Source organism: Cololabis saira, chromosome 6 (assembly GCF_033807715.1).
Source record: "Cololabis saira isolate AMF1-May2022 chromosome 6, fColSai1.1, whole genome shotgun sequence".
In the NCBI taxonomy this organism is placed as follows: Eukaryota; Metazoa; Chordata; class Actinopteri; order Beloniformes; family Belonidae; genus Cololabis; species Cololabis saira.
Window position 1 is genome coordinate 46,774,196 of NC_084592.1, and position 27,760 is coordinate 46,801,955.

General features: G+C 41.6%; 1 protein-coding gene across 1 annotated transcript in view; it reads left to right on the plus strand.

Moving 5' to 3' along the window:
* clybl (citrate lyase beta like) overlaps positions 1–27,760 on the plus strand; it is a 163,811-nt gene that overhangs the window by 119,844 nt on the left and 16,207 nt on the right. The window contains exons 3-4 of the mRNA XM_061724660.1: positions 10,615–10,803; positions 24,339–24,440. Coding sequence (XP_061580644.1) covers positions 10,615–10,803; positions 24,339–24,440 — 291 coding nt within the window. The remainder of the gene's footprint in view (positions 1–10,614; positions 10,804–24,338; positions 24,441–27,760) is intronic.

Consider the following 27,760-nt stretch of genomic DNA (forward strand, 5'->3'; position numbering starts at 1 on the left):
GAATTATCTTCATAAATGACTCAAAAAATGTAATAGAGGGTCAGCATTGACGTCACTTACCCATTTACGCCCCCTTTCTCGCACTGAGTGGCAAAAACAGCTTCAACTAGTGGAGAAGACGGTATACCAGCCGATTATGGGCTTAATTTAAAGGCAGTTGGACTTGACAGTGACCGGTACAGTTTCCCCAAGAACCAGTGGTCCATGGACATTAATATTTGGTACAGTTACCAAGAACCAGTGGTCCATGGACATTAATATTTGGTACAGTTACCAAGAACCAGTGGTCCATGGACATTAATATTTGGTACAGTTACCAAGAACCAGTGGTCCATGGACATTAATATTTGGTACAGTTACCAAGAACCAGTGGTCCATGGACATTAATATTTGGTACAGTTACCAAGAACCAGTGGTCCATGGACATTAATATTTGGTACAGTTACCAAGAACCAGTGGTCCATGGACATTAATATTTGGTACAGTTACCAAGAACCAGTGGTCCATGGACATTAATATTTGGTACAGTTACCAAGAACCAGTGGTCCATGGACATTAATATTTGGTACAGTTACCAAGAACCAGTGGTCCATGGACATTAATATTTGGTACAGTTACCAAGAACCAGTGGTCCATGGACATTAATATTTGGTACAGTTACCAAGAACCAGTGGTCCATGGACATTAATATTTGGTACAGTTACCCCAAGAATTTGTCTCTCTTAAGCTTATTTTTCAGCAGTCTGTAAAACGATAACTCTGATTTCTTGCTAAATCTATGAGTTCAGTCGATCGCACAACAGCTCTTTCCAATTTTAGATGTTTTCCAGTTGCTCAAACCGAAAGTTTACACTGCCACTCAGTCTTTCTGCCACTCAGTCTTTCTGCCACTCAGTCTTTCTGACACTGAGTGGGCGGCCAGAAGTCGGCCATCTTGAATCAAATGACCGATTGTTCGCCATTGCCACACATCATATTTGAACGAACTAGTCCTAGGGATTTTATCACACGACTTCAAATTCGCTCAGAATCATCTTCAGACATTGGAGATGAAAAGTTATCAAAATCGTTTTCCTGCGTTATTCCTGGTTGCCATAATTAGTGTGAATTAGCCCCGTCCCTTGTATATTATTGTATAATATTGGTCGATATTTGATAGTTCCTATTTTCTGGCATAACTTTTGAATGGTTTGACATAAACAGTCGTGGGTGGTGTCATCGGACTTAGTTTTGAGTCCTTGACCTTTATTGGTGGAAATTGCACGCGCGAGGGCCCGTTCATCGCTGCTTGCAGCTTTAATTTATACGTTTGGTTTTTCTATCCCGTGATGATGGATGGATGGAGGGATGGATGGATGGATGGATGGTTTTTCTATGATAAGAATACAGACAGCAATTTTCTGGCACCGTACCCTTTTTACACTATAATTTGCCTGTTTTAATGACATTTGTCCCTTTTTCATGGGATTGATAAACGAATCCTCTAAAAATGCTCTTAAACAACACCCATTTTTTCATAAATCCTTTTCTTCCCAATTAATTTCCAGCGTATAAATCGCTGCAGAAGTGTTGTCTGGATGAGTCTGGTCGGCGTTTGATGCTGCTTGTTTCCAGCAGCCTGACAGGCAGACGGACATGCATGATGTGATGCTGAAGAGGAGGCCGATCCCGCTGCGGACCGAAACACAGCTCTGGTTCTGATGCTGCGGTTCTGATGTGTCTACGATTTCAGCATTCACGCTGCGTCGCACACACACACAAACTACACAACCCCTCCGTAGGATCCTGGGCGTCGCGGCTCCGGCTGAGAGCTGAGAATCTGCCCTCGCTCTCCCGGAAGGTTTGGCCTCTCTGCACTTGAAAAGCTTCTCCTTCGTTGCATCTTTGCATCTAAACCGTCTGCAACGGCCGTCTGCTAGCCGGCTAGCCGGCATGCCCCGCGCGGCGGCAGCCTCTAATGATGGAAACGATGGAGAGAATCAAAGCTTTGGCTGGTTGCTGACGCCGCGGCCGGTGCTCCGTGGGAGACCAGGTGATTGGGGAGACGGCTTTGAAGCAACTTGTTGGATGGCTGTCCATTAATGTAAAATATTTTAGTTTCAAAAGGCTTTATTCAGGGTTGGAGTAGCGGAGCCCGCAGGGGTCAAGGATAATCTCTCTCTTACTTAATGCAGAAAAGGCTGATAAAAGGAACGACGGTTCACTGAGACGCGGCTGTTTATGGCCTTATGGATTCAGCAGTTTTACTGAGATGAGGTTCGGGTTCAGGAGGCCACGACTGATCTGTGTTTACATTAAACTCAAAGGTTTTTCATGCAGACATGCTCGTAATTTGGAGTGAGGGCTCGTCTTATTCCCGGTTGTACGGATAAAGCTGCGTTAGAGGCATCCCAAATCACTGACGTAGAATTGTCAAATTGGTTTGCAAATTGGTTTAATTCACCGTACGAATTGTTAGGGCCCGAGCACTTACAGTACGAAGGCCCTATTGTATCTGTAGGAATTTTTTATTCTTCTTCTTTATTCTTTCTTTCTTTCTTCTGACGAAATGAGGGCCTTTTTTCCCTCTGCACGTGCTCCAAAAGTCACCAAATTTTGCACCAAGCCAGGCCTGGTGAAAAATGTGATATTTAATGGTTTGCATTAATGGGTGTGGCCTAATGGCTCAACAGCGCCCCCTAGAAAACTTTGTGCCTCAAGCCCCACAATACGATTTGACGTACATGCATGAAAATCGGTACACACCTGTATCATGTCACAACTTAAAGAAAAGTCTCTTGGCGCCATTGCCGAAACCGAACAGGAAGACGGCCATTTTGAACATTTTGAATTAATCGCGTAATTTTGGTGCAATTCATGCCATTCCTTCGGCAGTTAATTCAGCCCGAACCGTAATGTGCACCCAGGTGTGTTATACATCAAAATGTGCGTCTCCATCCTGCGACAACACGCATTACTTTTCTCTTTCAAAAGCGTTACCGTGGTGACGCTAGACGCCAAAAAGCGCGCCGACCCTTCATCTGATTGGTCCAGACAGAAAAACTTTGTGCCTCAAGCCCCATAATACGGTTTGACGTACATGAACGAAAATCGGTACACACCTGTATCATGTCACAACTTAAAGAAAAGTCTCTTGGCGCCATGGCCGAAACCGAACAGGAAGTCGGCCATTTTGAAAATTCTGAATTAATCGTGTCTTTTTTGGCGCAATTTATGCCATTCCTTCGGCAGTTAATGCGGCCTGAACCGTAACGTGCATCAAAATGTGCGTCTCCATCCTGCGACGACGCGCATTACTTTTCTCAGTCAAAAGTGTTACCGTGGCGACGCTAGACGCCAAAAAGCGCTTCCACCCTTCATCTGATTGGTCCATATTTGATAGTTCCTACTTTCTGTAGGAACTAAATTCACCAAAAGTCACCACATTTTGCACCAAGGCAGGCCTGGCGATAAATTTGATATTTCATGGTTTGCATTAATGGGCGTGGCCTAACGGCTCAACAGCGCCCCCTAGAAAACCTTTCTCTGCCATAACTTTTGAATGGTTTGACATAAATGAGTCTTTATGTCAAACCATTCAAAAGTTATGTGATGACTGTAAATGTTGAAATAGCAGTAAAACCACATTCATTGATGAAATGACATAAGGGATGGAAAGGGGGGATGGCAGTTTTACAGGGGGGATGATTTGGACCGTTTTTATTTCAGGGGGGGATGATTTGGACCGTTTTTATTTCAGGGGGGGGGATGATTTGGACCGTTTTTATTTCAGGGGGGATGATTTGGACCGTTTTTATTTCAGGGGGGATGCCATCCCCCTCAACTCCAGTACTGGCCACGACTGATCTGTGTTTACATTAAACTCAAAGGTTTTTCATGCAGACATGCTCCTAATTTGGAGTGAGGGCTCGTCTTATTCCCGTCTATTTGAACTGTGAATGTTTGTGATGATTTCTAGAAACTCTGCTCATCCAGTCGGGTTTAGGATCAGTTACTGTGAACACACGGAGCCGCCAGGATTCCTCTGGAGATCGCCTTTCTCCCGTCCCCGTCGGCCGCGACGGCGACAGACTAGAATTTTATCCTCCAAGTAGCAGGTTTATGAATAGTGAGTTATGGCTGCATAAATCGCTCCGTTTTAAGTTACCGCGATACAGTTACGGGTCTGGCCGGGCTTATGAGAGCGGGATTAGGGAGGAGGAAGAGTCAAAGATCACGGCGGTCTCTTCATACGAAGATTTGAAAAAACAGAAAGCAAGTATAACTTAAAAGGAACAGAGATCTTTAAAAAAACCAAGATTCAGGACTAAATTGATGGAACGTTGTGTTTCTGGGAAAGGAATCAGTTTATGGAACAATCTGAATAAAGAAAACAAAGAATCCAAATCAAACATTAAAGCTGCAAGCAGCGATGAACGGGCCCTTGCGCGTGCTATTTGCACCAATTAAGGTCAAGTACTCAATACTAAGTCCGATGACACCACTATGACTCTTTATGTCAAACCATTCAAAAGTTATGGCAGAGAAAAGTATTCTAGGGGGCGCTGTTGAGCCGTTAGGCCACGCCCATTAATACAAACCATTAAATATCACATTTATCAACAGGCCTGACAAAATTTGGTGACTTTTGGGGAACTATCAAATATGGACCAATCAGATGAAAGGGGGGTGCGCTTTTTGGTGTCTAGCGTCGCCACGGTAACACTTTTGAAAGAGAAAAGTAATGCGCGTCGTCGCAGGATGGAGACGCACATTTTGATGTATAACACACCTGGGTGCACGTTACGGTTCGGGCCGTATTAATTCTTGAAGGAATGGCTCATATTGCTCCAAAATTACGCGATTAATTCAGAATGTTCAAAATGGCCGACTTCCTGTTGGGTTTCGGCCATGGCTCCAAGAGACTTTTCTTTAAGTTGTGACACGATACAGGTGTGTACCGATTTTTTTCCCCCTAAACGTGCCCAAAAAGTCACCAAATTTGCACCAAGCCAGGCCTGGTGATAAATGTGATATTTAATGGTTTACATTAATGGGCGTGGCCTAACGGCTCAACAGCGCCCCCTAGAAAACTTTGTGCCTCAAGCCCCACAATACGGTTTGACGTACATGCACGAAAATCGGTACACACCTGTATCATGTCACAACTTAAAGAAAAGTCTCTTGGCGCCATGGCCGAAACCCAACAGGAAGTCGGCCATTTTGAACATTTTGAATTAATCGCGTAATTTTGGCACAATTTATGCCATTCCTTCGGCCGCTTTTTCGCCCGAACCGTAACGTGCACCCAGGTGTGTTATACATCAAAATGTGCGTCTCGATCCTGCGACGACGCGCATTACTTTTCTCAGTCAAAAGCGTTACCGTGGCGACGGTAGACGCCAAAAAGCGCAACCCCCCTTCATCTGATTGGTCCATATCTGATAGTTCCTACTTTCTGCCATAACTTGAAAATGTTATACAATTATACAATTGCGCCCGTCGCCTCAGATTGACATAGAAAAACGAAATTCGCTACACATGTACAACATGTCAAGATGCACCAAAAAGTCTCTTGGACCAAAACCCTAACACCAACAGGAAGTCGCCCATCTTGAATCAAATGACCGATTGTTCGCCATTGTCACACATCATATTTGAACGAACTAGTCCTAGGGATTTTATCACACCGACTTCAAATTCGCTCAGAATCATCTTCAGACATTGGAGATGAAAAGTTACGTTATTCCTGGTTGCCATAATTAGTGGGAATTAGCCCTGCCCATTCCTCTGATTGGTCGATATGTGATAGTTTCTATTTTATGCCATAACTTTTGAATGGTTTGACATAAAGACTCATGGGTCGTGTCATCGGACTCGGTTTTGAGTCCTTGAACATAATTGGTGCAAATTAGCCCCGCCCCTTCCTCTGATTGGTCGATATGAGATAGTTTCCATTTTCTGCCATAACTTTTGAATGATTTGACATAAAGAGTCATGGGTGGTGTCATCGGACTCGGTTTTGAGTCCTTGACCTTTTATTGGTGAAAATTGCACGCGCGAGGGCCCGTTCATCGCTGCTTGCAACTTTAATTTTTATAGTTGTGGATTTGGATACAGGAAGAAGAAGCAGAAATGAGGGGAATTGCGTCATGACGTTCTCTGTTCGTCGCTGGTTTGATCCAGATAAATGATTAATCACCATGGATACAGGGATAACCCTGTTAGCTCACGCATGGAAACACATTATTCCCAAAGTTCCAGTAACCGGAATATTGACCTTAACCCCAATTTTGACTGATGGAAACGTAGTTACTGACGATGGTGATAAATGTACAACAGTTAAACCATCAAGTTCCCATAAAACCGTGTTTCATAACACGGTACGATTCCCCGTTTGACAAACCATCCATTGGTCCAATACTTTAGGAGTTCTCTTTATTTGATAAATAAGCAACTTTTCTTGTTTGCTCAGCAATCTCCGTCGGGTTTGAAGTTTTATTGTTTTAGTTTGTTTTTCCCTAAAGGAATCCGAGTCTGCTCGTATCTAAACACACTAAAGATTCCAGAGCTGCAGCTCCTGATCGGACCTGACAACTCGTGAGCCACCGTTTCCTCCTGCTGCTTAACGAGGACCACATTTGTCCCACATTTGTCCCCCAGAGCCTCGTCTCTCTCGTCTCTCCCGTCTCTCTCGTCTCTCCGGCCCGACTTCTCTCCGTTTCTGCAGCTCCAACATCTGGTTTGCATAAAGCCGCGTGTGCCACCGTGTTGCTGACAGAAGTCGTCGTCTAAAGACTTCCCTCTGCTTTCTTTTCCATGATCTCCATCCTCCTCTCTTCACTTCTTTTTGATTTTTGAAAGAATAAAGACGGCTCTGGTCTTTTTTCTGACATGAAGGTAATCTGTCTTTGCCTAAAAAAGCCTCAGTTCTAACCTGAAGCAGATCAGGGACTGCGGAGTAGCAGCCAGACAGCAGGGCTGCAACTAACAGTTATTTCTGTGTTGATTTATCTATCAATTCTTTTTTTTTTTGATTAATCTAACGATTATTTTTTTAGATGATGACTTTTTTCCACTTTTCTTATGACTTAGTCCCAATCCCCCCTAGTTCTACTTTTCTTCACTACCCCTAAATGTTGTGCGTTCCCGTGAGGGTGGTGGTGTCCCAATTCCTCTTAGCATCTAGGGCTAGTGGACGTAACGAGGGCTAGTGGACATAACGAGGGCTAGTGGACATAACGAGGGCTAGTGGACATAATGAGGGCTAGTGGACATAACGAGGGCTAGTGGACATAACGAGGGCTAGTGGACATAACGAGGGATAGTGGACATAACGAGGGATAGTGGACATAACGAGGGATAGTGGACATAACGAGGGATAGTGGACATAACGAGGGATAGTGGACATAACGAGGGCTAGTGGACATAACGAGGGATAGTGGACATAACGAGGGCTAGTGGACATAACGAGGGCTAGTGGACATAACGAGGGATAGTGTGTATGAATCCAGCCCTTCAGAGTAAGGGATTTCAGATGCTGACTCCCCGACCGAGGGCCAGAAAAAATTCCCAGAATGCTTTACACACCTGTATCATGTCGCAACTTAAAGAAAAGTCTCTTGGCGCCATGGCCGAAACCAAACAGGAAGTCGGCCATTTTGAATTAATCGTGTAATTTTGGCGCAATTTATGCCATTTTCACGTGTCGTACTTTAACGAACTCCTCCTAGCAAGATCGTCCATTCGACATAAAACTCGCTCAGGAGACACAAAAGACGTTAACGATGAAAAGTTATCAAAATCGTGAGTTTTCGTGAAATGGCGTGGCCGTGGCGCCGCGTCGAACTTCAACGTTAAACAGGAAGTGATACTAGTAGCTGATTGGTCGATATTTGATAGTTCCTACTTTCTGCCATAACCTTTGAATGGTTTGACATAAAGAGTCATGGGTGGTGTCATCGGACTCTGTTTTGAGTCCTTGACCTTTATTGGTGGAAATTACACGCGCAAGGACCCGTTCATCGCTGCTGCAGCTTTAATCTTGGTCTTGATACTCTGTCCGTGATACTTTTTGTCTTAGTTTAAGCGGTCTGGACTAAGTGTAGTTCCCCGTTACATTGGCAGCTGAAGCTAAAGGCTGATGACGGCAGCGCTGGAAAATGACGTCAGGACAAAGTCAGACGACGGCTGGTTCAAAACAAAGCAGAACAAATCAAATGTTTCTTTATAAAGTGACATTAAACTATATATAGACTATGATTTTCATATAATTTGCGTTGATTTCCTTTAATTACAGCTGGTGCTGTTTGTTTTTTGTGGGGAAATTGCTGAATTAAGCGTCTCTGCTGACAGAGATCAATGTTCGTGGTCCAACCTGATGAAGAGTTTATTTCTAATTGTGCTGCATTAGTTCAGTTTTTAGACCTGACGTGGTTCAGAGTGGAGACGGAGCAGAACAGGCTGCAATAACGGCTGCGTTTATTGTCCGTGCATCATTTTATCTCAACACGTTTGACGAGTTAATAACGTGTTAAAACAGAGAGGAGTCTCCAGGATGTTATTTCTGCTAAATTGATGCATCACCGCTTTGATCAAACATTATTTCTGCTGGTAAATTAATGCTCAGGCGCCAGCGTGTGTTTCTATTACCGACATTCCTGTTTCCAATTCTCTTTCGCTGAAGTTATTATGTTTTGCAATTTATGTTGAAAGACGGAAATCAGACGTAACAGCTTTTTCTAAACGAGCTCACACGAAGATGATGAACATCTTTGTTACTTATCCAGTTTGAATGAATGAATACATTTATTTTGAACATGTATATAAAAAAATAAAACTAAAAATAAACAGTAACATCTTCATATGCACAAAGGTTCGAAAAAGGAGTCGGAAGAAGTTTACACTTTTTCCTAGTTCCTACCCCTTTATAATTCTATGGATTAACATTATTACTATTATTATATCTACACAATATCCATATAAATATAGTCTATATAAATAAACATGCCTATTACTACATAATTATCCATATAAGTATATAGAAAATATAAATATAACATAAATATTATATCAATATATAGAAAATACAAATATTATATAAATATACACTATATAAACTACATAAATATCCCTATAAATATATATATATATATGCTACATACATAATAAATATATAACATATATAATTATAACTATCTCTCTCAACATATAATATATACTACATAAATATCCACATAAATATCTAAATATATCTTAAGCAAGTATAATATACCAATTTTCCCTATTTTATTAGTTTCTCACACTCCTCATTAACCCATTTCCTCTTCCATTTACCTGTTTCTAAATAATTTTTTTGTATCTCTTTTTAAACAGATTTATGTTAGTACTTTGTTTCATTTCCTGCTCCAAACTGTTCCAGAGTCTCCACAGTTCCATATTATTATTATTATTCCATATGCACATGCTGCACATTGACTACGTTTCCATGCAGTCAAAATTTGGGTTATTGCTAATATTTGGGTTTAAAAAGGGTTATTGATGCATGGAAACGCAGTCATTGTTGTTCCTACTTCAATTCAATTACATTTTATTTATATAGTGTCTAATACAACATATGTTGTCTCTAGACGCTTTCCAGAGACCAGAACATAAACCCCCGAGCAGTTATTACATAAACAATGGCAGGTAAAAACTCCCCTAGTGGGAGAAAAACCTTAAGCCAAACAGTGGCAAGAAAAACTCCCCTTTAGGAGGAAGAAACCTGGACCAGGTCCTGGATCATAAGGGGGGACCCTCCTGCCGAGGGCCAGACTGGGGGGTCAGGGACGGCAACAGCACAGCAGGCAGGTGGAAGCAGCAACGGGATGACACGGGGTGGGGACCGCAGGCCAGCACACAGCTCCCGAAGCTCCGGCCCAATCAGCAAGTCCCAGGTTGGGGTTCAGGGTCGGGGAAAGGTTGAGAAGGGCCAGGCCCAAGGAGAGGAGTCTTGAGGGACGAACCTTCTCTCCCGCCCAAAAGGGGCCGTTACCATGCCCCCCTCACTCCCACGCTGCAGGATCCGGTGTTTTGCATTCAGAGATGCTCTTCGCCACCGGCAGAGGATGCTGCACCATGTACAAAAGAGAAAAAAGAGAAGAAAAGGGGGGGCCAGCACAAGAAACTACAGGAGCGACTCTAACACACTAGGGTTTACACTACCTAGAGATTTACCAACACCAGCTAGAGGTTTACTAAACACTAACTATAGGCTTTACTTAAACAGAAAGGTTTTAAGTTTAGTTTTAAAGGTGGAGGTGGTGTCAGCCTCCTTAACCCAGATTGGAAGTTGGTTCCATAGTAATGTTGCCTGATAGCAGAATGCCTGCCCTCCAAATCTACATTTAGATACTCTAGGAACTACGAATAAACCTGCACTCTGAGAACGGAAAGCTCTGCCAGGAACATAAGGCACTATCAGGTCTTGTAAATACTGCGGAGCTAAGCCGTTTTGGGCTTTATATGCAAGTCATAAAATTTTAAATTGGATTCTGAATTTTACAGGTAGCCAATGGAGCGACGCTAACACTGGAGAGACGTGGTACTACTTTAAGTTTACTAAAATGTACTTTGCTTCCTGCTTGTATCCTGCAGGCGGAGGCGAGGGAGACGATCCCCCGGGTGCTGGCGGAGCTGGATCTGGGCCGGACGGAGAAGTGCGTGAGGGTGAACTCGGTGTCCAGCGGGCTGGCCGAGCTGGACCTGCAGGTCCTGCTGGCCGGACCGGTCCTGCCCACCGCCATCATGCTGCCCAAGGTGGAGGACGTGCAGGAGGTCCGCTGGGTGAGTCCTCAAGATTCAACATTCAAGACAACTTTATTAATCCCAGGAAGGGCAATTTGATTGGGCAGCTCGCGCCCAAACACACACATAACAAACACATAACACATTCAATAGAAACACAGAGAGAAAGTTTGCAGCTTTGTGCAAAAATCTGCAATTTGTTGCATTAAAAAGTGCTGATACCAATAAATTAATTAAAAAACAGTCTATACAAACACCGGATGATATCGTTCCTAGAAGGTACACAGTACCTAAATACACATACCAAACAAATTCATAAGGATAAATTTAAATTTAATAGCCGAACAGCAGAGGGGATAAAAGACTTGGAAAAGCGATTACCCTTACACACAGGTTGGGCATAACGACGTCCTGAAGGAGCAGTGAAAATTATTTTCCTAAGAGATGCCCAGAAGTTCCAGAATACTATGAGTCTTCCTCAAAACCTGTTGTTCCCATAGGGAGCCCAGGTCTCTCTGGACCGGGTACCATGGTACCAGGTCCAGGTCCAGGTCCTGATGTTCCCATAGGAAGCCTCGGTCTCTCTGCTTGAGTCCAATAATCTTGGAACAGATTTTCACCACACTGTTAAGACTGTTCTGCCCCGGGTCCCGCTGCAGCGTAGCAGCTCTTCCTCAGAGATCTGGACGCCCTGTCAGAATGTTAACGGGGGAAAAACTATAAACTCCTGAAGTGAGAGGAAACCAACACGCCGTTCTGACTAGACCTGTGTTGAAAAGATCGATTTTCCGATTCTCATATTCTCATATTAATTCCTAAAAATCGATTTGTATGTCTAAAGATCGATTTTCTTCATTATTACATTACAACTTCTAGTATTTTTTTGTTTATCCCCCAAAAGGAATGTTTTGTTGGACACGAGAATAACTGGTACCATGTTTTTGCCTTTAAATATGTTTAAAGGTATGAAAACATTAAGGTTTTCAGTTATAATTGCATGAATTGTCTATATTTCATTACTGTGTATATACTGTCTTGGGGTTACAATTGCATAAAATGCTAAAAACCAAATTCTCAAAAATTAAAAACCGAAATAGACCAAAAATTGAAAAAATAAAAACGAAACGTAGGAAAAATTAAAACTGATTTCCTCCGTCTCTGTTTCGGCGCGTAACGAGTCCTGCAGCTTTGAGAAAACGCGAAAGTAAAAACGTAGAAACGTGCGCCCTAATCGGGAATCGAGTGGTATGACTTTTATTAGCGATTGGTGCGCACGTTTTTGCGCAACGTGCGAAAACGTGCGCTTTTTGGGCCATCCGGAACGCATTGGGAGAACTTTGGGGCCTCACCACTCGCACACCATTACTCGAAAAATTCTGAACCAATCTAGAAAGTTGTAGGCCCTGAATTTAACTACAGTCCTGTGAATGTTCAGAGCGATCGCACAAATATATTGCACAAAAATCGCTCCCGTCGTTACGTAATGACGGGAGCGATTTAAACAACGTTTTAAAAGGTTCTGGATAAACGCGGAAATATCTGTAAAGAGTTGTTTGTTGGGGAGTTTAGGGTTAGATTAGTTACGGGTTAGTTAAGGGTTAGTTAAGGGTTAGTTACGGGTTAGGTTAATTACGGGTTAGTTGAGAGTTATATTAGCTATGGGTTAGTTAAGAGTTAGTTGAGGGTTAGGTTAGTTAATGGTTAGTTAAGGGTTAGTTGAGGGTTAGATTAGTTAAGGGTTAGTTGAGAGTTAGATTAGTTAAGGGTTAGTTGAGAGTTAGATTAGTTAAGGGTTAGTTGAGAGTTAGATTAGTTAAGGGTTAGTTGAGGGTTAGATTAGTTAAGGGTTAGTTGAGAGTTAGATTAGTTAAGGGTTAGTTGAGAGTTAGATTAGTTAAGGGTTAGTTGAGGGTTAGATTAGTTAAGGGTTAGTTGAGAGTTAGATTAGTTAAGGGTTAGTTGAGAGTTAGATTAGTTAAGGGTTAGTTGAGGGTTAGATTAGTTAAGGGTTAGTTAAGGGTTAGTTAAGGGTTAGTTGAGGGTTAGATTAGTTAAGGGTTAGTTGAGAGTTAGATTAGTTAAGAGTTAGTTGAGGGTTAGATAAGGGTTAGTTAAGGGTTAGTTGAGAGTTAGATTAGTTAAGGGTTAGTTAAGGGTTAGTTGAGGGTTAGATTAGTTAAGAGTTAGTTGAGGGTTAGGTTAGTTCATGGTTAGTTGAGGGTTAGATTAGTTACGGGTTAGTTAAGGGTTAGTTGAGGGTTAGGTTAGTTAATGGTTAGTTAAGGGTTAGATTAGTTACGGGTTAGTTAAGGGTTAGTTGAGGGTTAGGTTAGTTAATGGTTAGTTAAGGGTTAGTTGAGGGTTAGATTAGTTAAGAGTTAGTTAAGGGTTAGTTGAGGGTTAGATTAGTTAAGAGTTAGTTAAGGGTTAGTTGAGAGTTAGATTAGTTAAGGGTTAGTTAAGGGTTAGTTGAGGGTTAGGTTAGTTAATGGTTAGTTAAGGGTTAGTTGAGGGTTAGATTAGTTAAGGGTTAGTTGAGAGTTAGATTAGTTAAGGGTTAGTTAAGGGTTAGTTGAGAGTTAGATTAGTTAAGGGTTAGTTAAGGGTTAGTTGAGAGTTAGATTAGTTAAGGGTTAGTTGAGGGTTAGATAAGGGTTAGTTAAGGGTTAGTTGAGAGTTAGATTAGTTAAGGGTTAGTTAAGGGTTAGTTGAGAGTTAGATTAGTTAAGGGTTAGTTAATGGTTAGTTAAGGGTTAGTTGAGGGTTAGTTAAGGGTTAGTTAAGGGTTAGGTTAGTTAAGGGTTAGTTGAGGGTTAGTTTAGTTAAGGGTTAGTTAAGGGTTAGTTAAGGGTTAGTTAAGGGTTAGTTAAGGGTTAGTTAAGGGTTAGTTAAAGGTTAGTTAAAGGTTAGTTAATGGTTAGTTAAGGGTTAGTTGAGGGTTAGTTAAGGGTTAGTTAAGGGTTAGTTAAGGGTTAGTTGAGGGTTAGTTGAGGGTTAGTTTAGTTAAGGGTTAGTTAAGGGTTAGTTGAGGGTTATATTAGTTAAGGGTTAGTTGAGGGTTAGTTTAGTTAAGGGTTAGTTAAGGGTTAGTTGAGGGTTATATTAGTTAAGGGTTAGTTGAGGGTTAGATTAGTTAAGGGTTAGTTGAGGGTTAGTTAATGGTTAGTTGAGGGTTAGGTTAGTTAAAGGTTAGTTGAGGGTTAGGTTAGTTAAAGGTTAGTTGAGGGTTAGATTAGTTAAGGGTTAGTTGAGGGTTAGATTAGTTAAGGGTTAGTTGAGGGTTAGGTTAGTTAAAGGTTAGTTGAGGGTTAGATTAGTTAAGGGTTAGTTGAGGGTTAGTTAATGGTTAGTTGAGGGTTAGGTTAGTTAAAGGTTAGTTGAGGGTTAGGTTAGTTAAAGGTTAGTTGAGGGTTAGGTTAGTTAAGGGTTAGTTGAGGGTTAGATAAGTTAAGGGTTAGCTAAGGGTTAGTTGAGGGTTAGTTTAGTTAAGGGTTAGTTAAGGGTTAGTTTAGTTAAGGGTTAGTTAAGGGTTAGTTAATGGTTAGTTAAGGGTTAGCTAAGGGTTAGTTAATGGTTAGTTGAGGGTTAGATTATTTGAGGGTTAGTTAAGGGTTAGTTGAGGGTTAGGTTAGTTAAGGGTTAGTTACGGGTTAGTTACGGGTTAGTTGAGGGTTAGACTAGTTAAGGGTTAGCTAAGGGTTAGTTGAGGGTTATCCCACGTTACATTTGTGATCATCAATTGACAAAGAAAACGGTCTATTTGCCTCTTAAGGCGGTTGTTCGTTCATCACCTACTGTAGGGTGATTTAATGTTCCTGTTGCTCTTATTTGAGGGTTATTTTAGCATTATTTGATCAACTTACTGGAGAGGAAAAATAAATAAATAAATTAATTAATTATTAAAAAAATTATAATAATTATTGTTAATTATTATTAATAATAAAAAAAGAGTTGTTTGTTTGGGCCAAGCTACTGGGCCACCAGCTCTCCATAAAAGGTTCTGCGGATGTCGGGCCCCCGGGGGCCTGAGGCGGTGACATCATTAGTGACATCATTAATGCGGAGCGTTGTGATCAGATCCATATGGGTCGGTAACCACGACGACCCGGAAGCTGCTGGTCCGAGCTGGACCACGTTAGCTCCACGCTAATGTCTCTCTCTCTCTCTCTCTCTCTCTCTCTCTCTCTCTCTCTCTCTCTCTCTCTCTCTCTCTCTCTCTCTCTCTCTCCCTCTCTTTTATGGGCGAGCGGGTCAGTCTTTCTTAAGTGCTCCATAATAAACATAATAAACCCTCAAAGCTCTGGAATCAGAAGAGAAAGGCATGTGTCCAGTCTGGTGTTTTTATACTACACACACACACACACACACACACACACACACACACACACACACACACACACACACACACACACACACACACACACACACACACACACACACACACACACACACACACACACACACACACACACACACACACACACACACACACACACGTGCACGGTGTTGGAGCAGGAAGTTTTTAACTAGTGGTTTTAATTAGAACACGTCTATTTCCTGCTGCCCTTTCTTTCCTCCAGAATAATTGCTGACAGGTGTTCAGACCAACACACCCCTTAACCCCCTCACCCTCTCACCCTCACCCTCTCACCCCCCCGGCCTCTCACCCCTGGTTCCTTTTTGTCCCTTAAAGTCACTTTTGTTCAACTTATTTTGTAAACCATTGACCACGTTATTAGGGCCCGAGCACTGACGGTGCGAAGGCCCTATTGTATCTGTAGGCGAAATGTTTTTAGTTTGTATATTTCCGGCGAAATTAGTGTCTTTTTTCCCCCTAAACGTGCCCAAAAGTCACCAAATTCTGCACCAAGTCAGGCCTGGTGATAAATGTGATATTTAATATTTTACATAAATGGGCGTGGCCTAACGGCTCAACAGCGCCCCCTAGAAAACTTTGTGCCTCAAGCCCCACAATACGGTTTGACCTACATGCACAAAAATCGGTACACACCTGTATCATGGCACAACTTAAAGAAAAGTCTCTTGGCGCCATGGCCGAAACGAACAGGAAGTCGGCCATTTTGAACGTTTTGAATTAATTTTGGCGAAATTTATGCCATTCCTTCGGCAGTTAATACGGCCCGAACCGTAACGTGCACCCAGGTGTGTTATACATCAAAATGTGCGTCTCCATCCTGCGACGACGTGCATTACTTTTCTAAGTCAAAAGCGTTACCGTGGCGACGCTAGACGCCAAAAAGCGCGCCCCCCCTTCATCTGATTGGTCCATATTTGATAGTTCCCCAAAAGTCACCAAATTTTGCAACAAGCCAGGCCTGGTGATAAATTTGATATTTCATGGTTTGCATTAATGGGCGTGGCAAGCCCAGCGTGGAATATAATCGTCATGGAGACAGACGGGCGAGGGAACGAGCAGCGCAGGAAGACCGGAATTAATTTAAAGAGGAATGAGTGTAAACATGATCTGGAATTATTCTATTGGGATTTAAAATCGGAATAAACCAGCCACTTACTTTGGAATTAAGTTTAATTTGAAATGCCCATTTTCATTGGGAATTAGGTGTTTACATGGTAATTTTTACTCATTTTAAATCGCATTTAATTTTGATTCTGAATTAAAGAGGAATTAAACTTCCCATGTAAATGCACTCAGTGTGTGTGAGTGTGTGTGTGTGTGTGTGTGTGTGAGTGTGTGTGTGTGTGTGTGTGTGTGTGTGTGTGTGTGTGTGTGTGTGTGTGTGTGTGTGTGTGTGTGTGTGTGTGTGTGTGTGTGTGTGTGTGTGTGTGTGTGTGTGTGTGTGTAATGTGATTTCTGTAGGAGGACAAACATGACACAAACATTCTTAACGTTTTCCAATGCTGTAAGAATGTGTAGAATAAATATTACATTTTAACATTTCTGTTAAAGAAGATTTGTACGGAAGAGTATCAGGGCCATGCAGGAGAAAAATATTTGAGAGGAGGAAGATTTGTTTTTATCTTGCACTTCGAAAAGTCAAAATGTCGAGATTAATGTTGAAATACAACATTTCAACTTTTTTCTCAAAATTGTACATCAACATTAATCTCGACATTTCGACTTTTTTCTCAACATTTTGACTTTTTTCTCAACATTTCGACTTTTTCTCAACATTTTGACTTTTTTCTCAACATTTCGACTTTTTCTCAACATTTTGACTTTTTTCTCAACATTTTGACTTTTTTACGTGTAGTGTGTGTGTATGCATGCATGTGTGTGTGTGTGTGTGTGTGTGTGTGTGTGTGTGCGTGTGCATGCATGCATGTTTGTGTGTGTGTGTTGCACCCGCAGGTGCATTCGTCCACCCCGATCCTCACCAGAGTCGGCAACACTTATCCATTCATGCCCGTCTAATCTTATCTTTGTCCCTCCCATCGTTTGCAGCGAGCGCGTGAGCGTGTGTGTCTTGTAAGAGCAAGTGTCTGATTCTCCCCACTCTTGTTAGCCGGGGCAGTAAATCCCTTCACTTGTTTATTTTTCTCCCCTTTTATTGATATTGGCACAGGAACCTCCAGACTGATTTGTCTTCTAAAAAGATGGACTGGCTTGTTCCTCTTTTGTTGCCGTCGCCGTCGCCTCTCCTCCGGCCCGGCGCGTTTGACTGACAGGCCTTATTGGGCCGTAACAGGCGGAACTCCCTCCTTTTGTCCGACGACAATCCTCACACACATTCGGAGCCGTGTGCATTCTTTGTGCATCGCACTATTTGGTGAAAAAAAAAAGAGAATCACACCCTGTCCCGCTCCTCCTCCTCTCACTCCTCCTCCCGTCCCCTCCCCTCCATCCTTTTCTCCAGCTTCCCCTCTGTGAAATGAACACTTCAGCAGGCCGGAAACATTTAATCTGAGCCCCCTTTTGAAGAAAATTAATTGAAACTTGTCCCACTATAGCCTCCTTTTTCCTCCAGCTCCATCTCTCCCTCCTTTTCTTTTCATGATTAGGAGACAAAATTGTCAGAGGGTTCTTGTTTGTAGTGGCGCCTTTTGAATGGGCCGAGAGGAGCTGTTATTCCTTTTCTTTTTTTGTACGTTTCCCCGCGCTGAATGACACCTTGAAGGGTTTTTGAGAGCCATTGACGGCTCTAATGGCCGCCGAGTGTCTCGGGAGACGGAGCCGGGGGAACGGACGCTATTTTGCCTCTTGAATCGGAGCTCGGGGAGAATAATAGCGGAGGAGGAAAGTGCGACGTGTAATCAGAGGCCGCTGCGCCGCGCGGCGCGTGGAGCTGTCACTTGTTTTGCTTTGGTTGGGACGTGAAAGGCTCACTCAGCCTCGCCGTCTCTTCTTTCCCCACAAAACGACCTGTTTTTTCCTTCCTCTGTCACAGAAATAGGTTTATCTACACCAGGGGTCTTCTAGATTATTCAGGGGGGCCACGTCTGCAAAAGGAGACTGCACGGAAAGGGCCGCATCGCCTGCACAAAGCGCGCAGGCGGAAAATTTTGGGGGTTTTCAAAATGTATTTTGTACTCAAAGACGAAGATTTATGTATAAATAATCAGTACTGGAGTTGTAAAATAAAATCAGGGGGGATGGTGGATTTGATCATATGGGGACAGATAATTTGTGGTGATTACAAATAATATAATATATTACAAATAATAGCAGTGACCAAAACAGCTGCAGAAATACTGCAGGAATGACATAGCAGCAGTTAAATGCAGCCTTCTGTAAGCTTTAAATATCCACTGGGCTTACATCAAATACATCAAAACACAACAATAAAAAACACTTTTCTGAACTTATCAATATGACTCTGTCCTTCACAGGATAAGTAACATGGATCACTGCAAAAACTCACAATCTTAACAAGAATATTTGTCTTATTTCTAGTTAAAATGTCTCATTTTAGTAAAAAAAATCTCATTACACTTAAAACAAGACTCATCACTGGAAAAAATAACAACTTTCACCTGTTTCAAGTAGATTTTCACTTGAAATAAGTAGAAAAATCTGACAGTGGAACAAGATTTTTTTGCTTGTAATAAGAAGATAAATCTTGTTCCACTGGCAGATTTTTCTACTTATTTCAAGTGGAAATTTACTTGAAACAGGTGAAAATTGTCAAATAAATTATTTTTCTGGTGTTATTTTTCTGGTGATGACTCTAAATGTTGAAATATCAGTAAAACCACATTCACTGATGAAATGACATAAGGGATGGAAAGGAGGGATGGCAGTTTTACAGGGGGGATGATTTGGACCGTTTTTATTTCAGGGGGGGATGATTTGGACCGTTTTTATTTCAGGGGGGGATGATTTGGACCGTTTTTATTTCAGGGGGGATGATTTGGACTGTTTTTATTTCAGGGGGGGATGATTTGGACCGTTTTTATTTCAGGGGGGGATGATTTGGACCGTTTTTATTTCAGGGGGGATGATTTGGACCGTTTTTATTTCAGGGGGGGTGCCATCCCCCCTAAACTCCAGTCCTGTATAAAATACATTTGTGCTCAGGAATGAGCAGGAGAAATATCTGTCTAGTTTACAGAATAATTATGTATTAATTGTCTCCACATTTAGTCATGATGTTGAATGTTAAATATAATATTCAGATAAAGAAATATTATTTTAAATGAAAGTTCATTTTGAATCCATGCATTGTGCAAACTTAATGAAGTTGATATTGACCTACTTTTAATAAAACACGCCATAATGACAAAGCACCACTTTCCACCAAGATTTCCTTATTTGAATATTATATTAAGCATTTCAGTCCATAGTAGCCAGTTTGATGTTATAAATAAGCAACAAAATATTAACCATAAGCTCCTTTATTAATAACACATCTGTGCATTAAATCAGCAAAACAAAACAATCGCATGAAATTATAGAGAAATTCATCTGAAATCCAAAGTCCTCATTTAGATTCAGATTCAAATGAAAACATTTCAGGCCAATCCTAGAAGCCTAATGATGTAAACATTCCTCTATAAACGGAGGTTAATAACAAATAATGTGACAAACATTATTATCACTGTGCAACACTGGCAAAAAATCTGAAGTAAAAAACATCTGTAGCAGAGATGAACATGTACAAACTATGTCCAATGAATCATTAACCAACTGAAAAGGATAACAAGCATCTGAAACTTTTATTAATTAACAAAATGCGATATGTAAACCATGTTAGATTCACTTGCCGACCGGAGGTGACGCTGATCGATCGATCTGGACAACAATGATTACATTTCCATCAGTCAAAATTCAGGTTATTGCTAATATTCCGGTTACTGAAACATTGGGAATATTCCGTTTACATGGTAATTAATCATTCTGGATATCTGGATCAAACCAGTGACGCACGGAGAACATCATGACGCAATTACCGTCATTTCTGCTTCTTCTTCCTGTATCCAAATCAGTTATTATCGTTCACGAAAACTAACGAAATAACCAAAACTAAACTTGAAAAAACAATTTCGTTAACTGAACTAAATAAAAACGAAAATTAAAAGACAAAAACGATAACTAACTGAAACTATATTGCGTGTTTAGAAAACTAACTAAAACTAACTGAAATTATAGATGTAATTTCCTCCGTTTTCGTCCCTGTCAATATGAGAATATGATCATTTTATTCCGCTCTGGCCGTTTATCTCCAACTGGCAGTCGTGACGTCAAAACTAAAACTAAAACTAAAACTAATAAAAACTAAACTAAAACTAAGCATTTTTGAAAATATAAAAACTAATAAAAACTAGCAAACCCACACTAAAAACGAATTAAAACTAACTGAATTGAAGGAGAAAAAGTCAAAACGAAATAAAACTAAACGAAAATGAAAAATTCAAAACTATTATAACCCTGATCCAAATTCAAAACAAATGCTGCTTCAACTTTTCTCTCACCTTCTTGTAAATCTTCTATCCCGGTACTTTCTACCGTCTACAAATGCAGAAATGTTCATATCCTTCATTACATTTATGAAGTGATTAGTCTCCTCCTGGTCTTGGTTTCTCCGTGTTTATAAGAACTTCCTGGACTCAAAAGACCAGGATTCCTTGTGAACAGAGCATGAAGAAAACAAATTCCTGTTCCGTTTGATGGGGATATTCTGTTTGGTGTTTACATGACCCAATATTCAGGTTAGAAAAGGGTTATTGATGCATGGAAACACAGTCACTGTTTACATGATCACGGAATTATTTTATTCAGATTTAAAATCAGAATAAACCAGCCACTTACTTCGGAATTAAGTTTCATTGGGAAAGGCCATTTTCATTCGGTGTTTACATGGTAATTTTTACTCATTTTAAATGAGGATTTCATTTTAATTCTGAATTAGAGAGGAAATAAACTTCCCATGTAAACGCACTCAGTGTGTGTGTGTGTGTGTGTGTTTAATATGGTTTCTGTAGGAGGACAAACATGACACAAACATGACACAAACATTCTCAACGTTTTCCTATGCTGTAAAAATGTGTAGAGTAAATATTACATTTCAACATTTCTGTTAACAAAGATTTGTACGGAAGAGTAACAGGGCCATGCAGGAGAAAAAATATTTGAGAGGAGGAAGATTTTCTTTTATTTTGCACTTTGAGAAAAAAGTCAAAATGTCGAGATTAATGTTGAAATACAATTTCAAGAATAAAGTCGAAACTTTGCCTTTTTTCTCAACATTTCGACTTTTTTCACAAAATTTTGACTTTTTTCTCGAAATTTTACATCAACATTAATCTCGACATTTCGACTTTTTTCTCAACATTTGTGTGTATGAGTGTGTGTGTGCATGCATGCAATACAAATGCAGAAATGTTCATATCCTTCATTGTGTTTACATGGACGTGCAAATTCGGGGTTATTGCCAATATTCGGGTTTTAAAAGGGTTATTGATGCTGGAAACGCAGTCACTACTTTCCCCTCCTTTTTTAAAACACGACCAGGGGCCACAGAAAAGCTCCCGGCGGCCACTCGTTGCCCGCGGGCCGCGGGTTGAATATCCCCCTGATCTACACCCTCTTTTTTCACGCCGGCCCTCGCCCCGTCCTGCGTCGGCCGGGGACGGGGACGGGGGGGACGGGGGGGACGGGGGCACATTATGCTAAGCCCCCAGCGCTGGTTTTCTCGTTGCCGTGGCAACCCCGCTCCCACAGGGTTGTGACCTCAGATGATTACAGTACAAAGCCCATCGGGTCTCCAAAAAACCCGCTTTGAAGATGAAAAAAGTCTTTGATGATTTGTATTTATGCAAATCTCCCCAGATATGATTTATCCAACTGAGATTGAATAGAGAGATGATTAAAATTGCCCCCTATTTTTTTATTTTCTGAGATCTTTCACTAAAGGCCCCCGACTCTCCGGAGCGGTGACTCGTTTGTTTCTGCTCAAAAAAGCACCTGAGGTTATTTATAACGGCCCTTTTTTTATTATATATATTCCTTGTGAGGGTGCGAAGAAAAGAGGGAGAGAGATTTATACTCTCGAGCCCGGCTCGCCACTTTCTTGTCTCTTTTTCTTTTTCTTTTTGTCTGGCGTCTGAAAGGAAATATCTGGCGGAGAGAGGGGGCTTTTGTGCGTTTCCAGATGATAGATTTAGGAATTCGGACGACCCCACTGGCAGTCCCGGGGCTCGCTGTGAACTGGTCTGTTGGAAAAAATCGGAATGCTTTGGTTCTTCAAAGAATTAAAGTCGGTCTTAAAGCCCCTTCTTAGGTGAGCTAGCACATTAGCAGCCGCGGCGGCGGCGGTGGTGGAGAATAAAGGCCCAAGTGTCACCGCGGCCTCGCAGGACCAGAAAAAGCTGAATAATGTGCCAGTAAAACCAGTAAAACATGCTCAAAGACACACCAGTGGTGTTTCTTCTCTCCGTTTTCTCTTTTTAAACTTGTTTTGCCTTGTCTTTGTTGCGTGTACGCGGTTTGTCGCTCTCGCGGGAGCTCGGATGAAGGGGAACCTGCTGACGATGTAAAAACCTGTCGCTTTGCTCTCTCATGTTTCCGGTCTGAAGCTCTCAGACGTTTCTCCCAGTGACGACTCGCAGGTAATAAAGACGTCAAGATCTGTGTCAGAACGAGTGTTGGTTTCCTCTCGGTGTCTCTAACCAGGCTGTGTTTAAGGTTTAAGGAGGAAAGATTCAGCAGAAGTTCGACTGCAGCTTAAAGTTGCTTCTGTCAATGAAAATTATAGCTAAATATCGTCGTCAACGAACCTTTATCACCTGAGGAAAATTAGACGAAAATGCTGGTCATGTGACGATAACGATAATTAAATATATAATGCAATATCGTAGACGAATAAAAACCAGACTAAAATGTATATTACAAAATAAAAACTTTGTTGATCAAAACGAGACGAAATGTTCCACCAAAGATCCTTAATGTCCATGTTTTCAGTAGTTTCCTCTGGTTTAGTCTTTAAACCAGTTTAGTTTTTAGATCTTTGGATCCACTTTCCAACAGAGACGTGGAAAAGAAAACCCAATGTGTCGTCGAAAAAGAAAAAGATGGGGAGAAATGCGGAAAAAACAATACGTTGTAAACTCAAATGAAAGTCTTCTGTATCTGGAATGAATGTATTCTTGAGTCTATAAGGTAACAATAATATAATGATAAGAAAACCTTGTTTGAATTGTAAAATGGGTTTGGATAAATACAATCTTTGACTAAAACTAGACTAAAATGGACAATTCTGACTAAAATAAGACTAAAATGCTCAGACTTTTAGACAAGGTTAAGGGGGTTCTGCTAACGGGGCTAAGGGGGTTCTGCTAACGAGGTTAAGGGGGTTCTGCTAACTTTTTACTTGCGTATAAAGCCCAAAACGGCTTAGTTCCGCATTATTTACAAGACCTGATAGTGCCTTATGTTCCTGGCAGAGCTCTCTGTTCTCAGGGTGCAGGTTTACTCGTAGTTCCTAGAGTATCTAAATGTAGATTTGGAGGGCGGGCGTTCTGCTATCAGGCACCATTACTTTGGAACCAACTTCCAATCTGGGTTAAGGAGGCTGACACCACCTCCACCTTTAAAACTAAACTTAAAACCTTTCTGTTTAGTAAAGCCTATAGTTAGTGTTTAGTAAACCTCTAGCTGGTGTTGGTAAATCTCTAGGTAGTGTAAACTCTAGTGTGTTGGAGTCAGTAGTCATAGTTGCAGCTATAGAACAAGACTATAATAGTTAGTCTCAAATATAGCTTGGTGGTAGATATGCTGCTATAGGCCTATGCTGCAGGGGGGACCGACATGATCCGCTGGGCGGTGCCTCTCACCCTTCTTCTCCTCTCCTCTTCCCTTCCTCTCTTCTCCATTACCATTTTATTTATTATAAATATCTCATAGCTATCATTTTTGTCCATCGTTCCTGTAGTTTCTTGTGCCGGCCACCCTTTTTTCTCTTTTGCGCATGTTTGCAGGCCGGAGCTTCAGGAGCTGCGTGCTGGCCTGTGGTCCAGGTTTCTTCCCTCCTAAAGGAGAGTTTTTTTAGAGACATCTGTTGTATTAGACGCTATACAAATAAAATTTAATTGAATTGAATTAACGAGGCTAAGGGTGTTCTGCTAACGATCCGGGCCTGAATTCTCCGTGTGTCCAGTTTGTCGACAGGTTCCGGCAGAACCTGAAGGGCCGGGTCCCGGCGGAGCCGCTACGTCTCGTCACCTTCGTTGAGACGGCGATGGGGCTGCTCAACTTCCAGGTAACGCAGATACGCTCAACTCCTCGTCCTGTTTTGTCTGCAATTGTTATTTCTCTGTATTTTTCCTCTGGAAAACCTTCTGTCTTCTTGTACTGCTGTGGTGTGTTGTTGCAGCTTCCACCTGCACCGTGAAACTAATTCCACTGGCCGAGCCTTGTGGCAATTAAAGGAAGTTGAGTTGAGTTGAGTTGACACAACAACAGAGAGAAAAACTGTCGTTCACGTGAGACGCGTCACCGACGTCGGCCGGTGTTCTGCCAATCCTTGCTCCCTGCCGAGAAATGCTACTTTGTGTTTCTGCACACAGTCAATTTTCAAAGTTTGATTGCCACGTCCATCATTCATTGCACGATGTAAAATGGATAATAAGGGATGTTGAGTATTTGATCCTTTAAAATACACGATCCATGACATGAATTGCATTACACTTTACACTTTCATTTAGTCATTGGCCTTTATTTAACAGTAAAGGAAGTGGTTTAGGGAGTAAAACACAGTAAAGGAAGTGGTTTAGGGAGTAAAACACAGTGAAGGAAGTGGTTTAGGGAGTAAAACACAGTTAAGGAAGCAGTTTAGGGAGTAAAACGCAGTAAAGGAAGTGGTTTAGGGAGTAAAACACAGTAAAGGAAGTGGTTTAGGGAGTAAAACGCAGTAAAGGAAGTGGTTTAGGGAGTAAAACACAGTAAAGGAAGCAGTTTAGGGAGTAAAACGCAGTAAAGGAAGTGGTTTAGGGAGTAAAACACAGTAAAGGAAGTGGTTTAGGGAGTAAAACGCAGTAAAGGAAGTGGTTTAGGGAGTAAAACGCAGTAAAGGAAGTGGTTTAGGGAGTAAAACGCAGTAAAGGAAGTGGTTTAGGGAGTAAAACACAGTAAAACACAGTAAAGGAAGTGGTTTAGGGAGTAAAACACAGTAAAGGAAGTGATTTAGGGAGTAAAATACAGTAAAGGAAGTGGTTTAGGGAGTAAAACGCAGTAAAACACAGTAAAGGAAGTGGTTTAGGGAGTAAAACACAGTAAAACACAGTAAAGGAAGTGGTTTAGGGAGTAAAACACAGTAAAGGAAGTGATTTAGGGAGTAAAATACAGTAAAGGAAGTGGTTTAGGGAGTAAAACGCAGTAAAACACAGTAAAGGAAGTGGTTTAGGGAGTAAAACACAGTAAAGGAAGCAGTTTAGGGAGTAAAACGCAGTAAAGGAAGTGGTTTAGGGAGTAAAACACAGAAAAACACAGTAAAGGAAGTGGTTTAGGGAGTAAAACAGTAAAGGAAGTGGTTTAGGGAGTAAAACACAGTAAAGGAAGTGGTTTAGGGAGTAAAACGCAGTAAAGGAAGTGGTTTAGGGAGTAAAACACAGTAAAGGAAGTGGTTTAGGGAGTAAAACGCAGTAAAACACAGTAAAGGAAGTGGTTTAGGGAGTAAAACGCAGTAAAGGAAGTGGTTTAGGGAGTAAAACACAGTAAAGGAAGTGGTTTAGGGAGTAAAACACAGTAAAACGCAGTAAAGGAAGTGGTTTAGGGAGTAAAACACAGTAAAGGAAGTGGTTTAGGGAGTAAAACACAGTAAAGGAAGTGGTTTAGGGAGTAAAACACAGTAAAACGCAGTAAAGGAAGTGGTTTAGGGAGTAAAACACAGTAAAGGAAGTGGTTTAGGGAGTAAAACGCAGTAAAGGAAGTGGTTTAGGGAGTAAAACACAGAAAAACACAGTAAAGGAAGTGGTTTAGGGAGTAAAATGCGGTAAAGGAAGTGGTTTAGGGAGTAAAACGCAGTAAAGGAAGTGGTTTAGGGAGTAAAACGCAGTAAAGGAAGTGGTTTAGGGAGTAAAACACAGTAAAACACAGTAAAGGAAGTGGTTTAGGGAGTAAAACACAGTAAAACACAGTAAAGGAAGTGGTTTAGGGAGTAAAACACAGTAAAGGAAGTGATTTAGGGAGTAAAATACAGTAAAGGAAGTGGTTTAGGGAGTAAAACGCAGTAAAACACAGTAAAGGAAGTGGTTTAGGGAGTAAAACGCAGTAAAGGAAGTGGTTTAGGGAGTAAAACGCAGTAAAGGAAGTGGTTTAGGGAGTAAAACGCAGTAAAGGAAGTGGTTTAGGGAGTAAAACGCAGTAAAGGAAGTGGTTTAGGGAGTAAAACGCAGTAAAACACAGTAAAGGAAGTGGTTTAGGGAGTAAAACACAGTAAAGGAAGTGGTTTAGGGAGTAAAACACAGTAAAGGAAGTGGTTTAGGGAGTAAAACACAGTAAAACGCAGTAAAGGAAGTGGTTTAGGGAGTAAAACACAGTAAAGGAAGTGGTTTAGGGAGTAAAACACAGTAAAACGCAGTAAAGGAAGTGGTTTAGGGAGTAAAACACAGTAAAGGAAGTGGTTTAGGGAGTAAAACACAGTAAAGGAAGTGGTTTAGGGAGTAAAACACAGTAAAACGCAGTAAAGGAAGTGGTTTAGGGAGTAAAACGCAGTAAAGGAAGTGGTTTAGGGAGTAAAACACAGTAAAGGAAGTGGTTTAGGGAGTAAAACGCAGTAAAGGAAGTGGTTTAGGGAGTAAAACACAGTAAAGGAAGTGGTTTAGGGAGTAAAACACAGTAAAGGAAGTGGTTTAGGGAGTAAAACACAGTACAATTGTAGTTCTGCAAAGGTAGAAAACCATTACGTAGCATTTTTCGGCACCGGCGGATGACGACTCGAACGCCAGAATAAAAGGGATTTGCTGCTTTGAGAGCGACTTCTTTTCTCCACGGTTTCCTTCCTGCGTCTCTTTTTAATTAGCAGCGTTGTGATGTCGGCGCGCCGGAGAAGTTTCTCCGTGACGACGGCGGCCGGCATGAAAGCGCGGCGTGACCTTCGGCGGATCGCCGGGACGTTTGGGGAGAAAGAGACTGGAAATGTTTCTCTCTCTTCCTCCCTCTGACGCCGTGTTTGTGCTGGGGAGCGTTTACGTGGCGGGGGGTGACAGAACCTTCCTCCTTCCTCCAGACAGAACCCCAGGTTACCGACACACACACACACACACACACACACACACGCACACACACACACACACACACACACACACACACAGGCTGCTCATGTTCAATTGGAGGTCGACAAAAGCCTGAATCACTCGTCTCTCCAGACTTAATTGCAGCAGAGTCTCTGATTTTCCTGCAGTAACGTGATTAAAACACATTTAAATGTCGGAAATATTCACGCGTCCCAGCGTTTCTGCTTCGTCCCTGCCGTTAAATAAGAGAATCATCCAAACTATAATAATTTAACAATTGCACCATATTTTCTGGACTATAAGCCGCAGCTTATACAAAGGTTTCTATTCTGTGGATTTTTCTTCC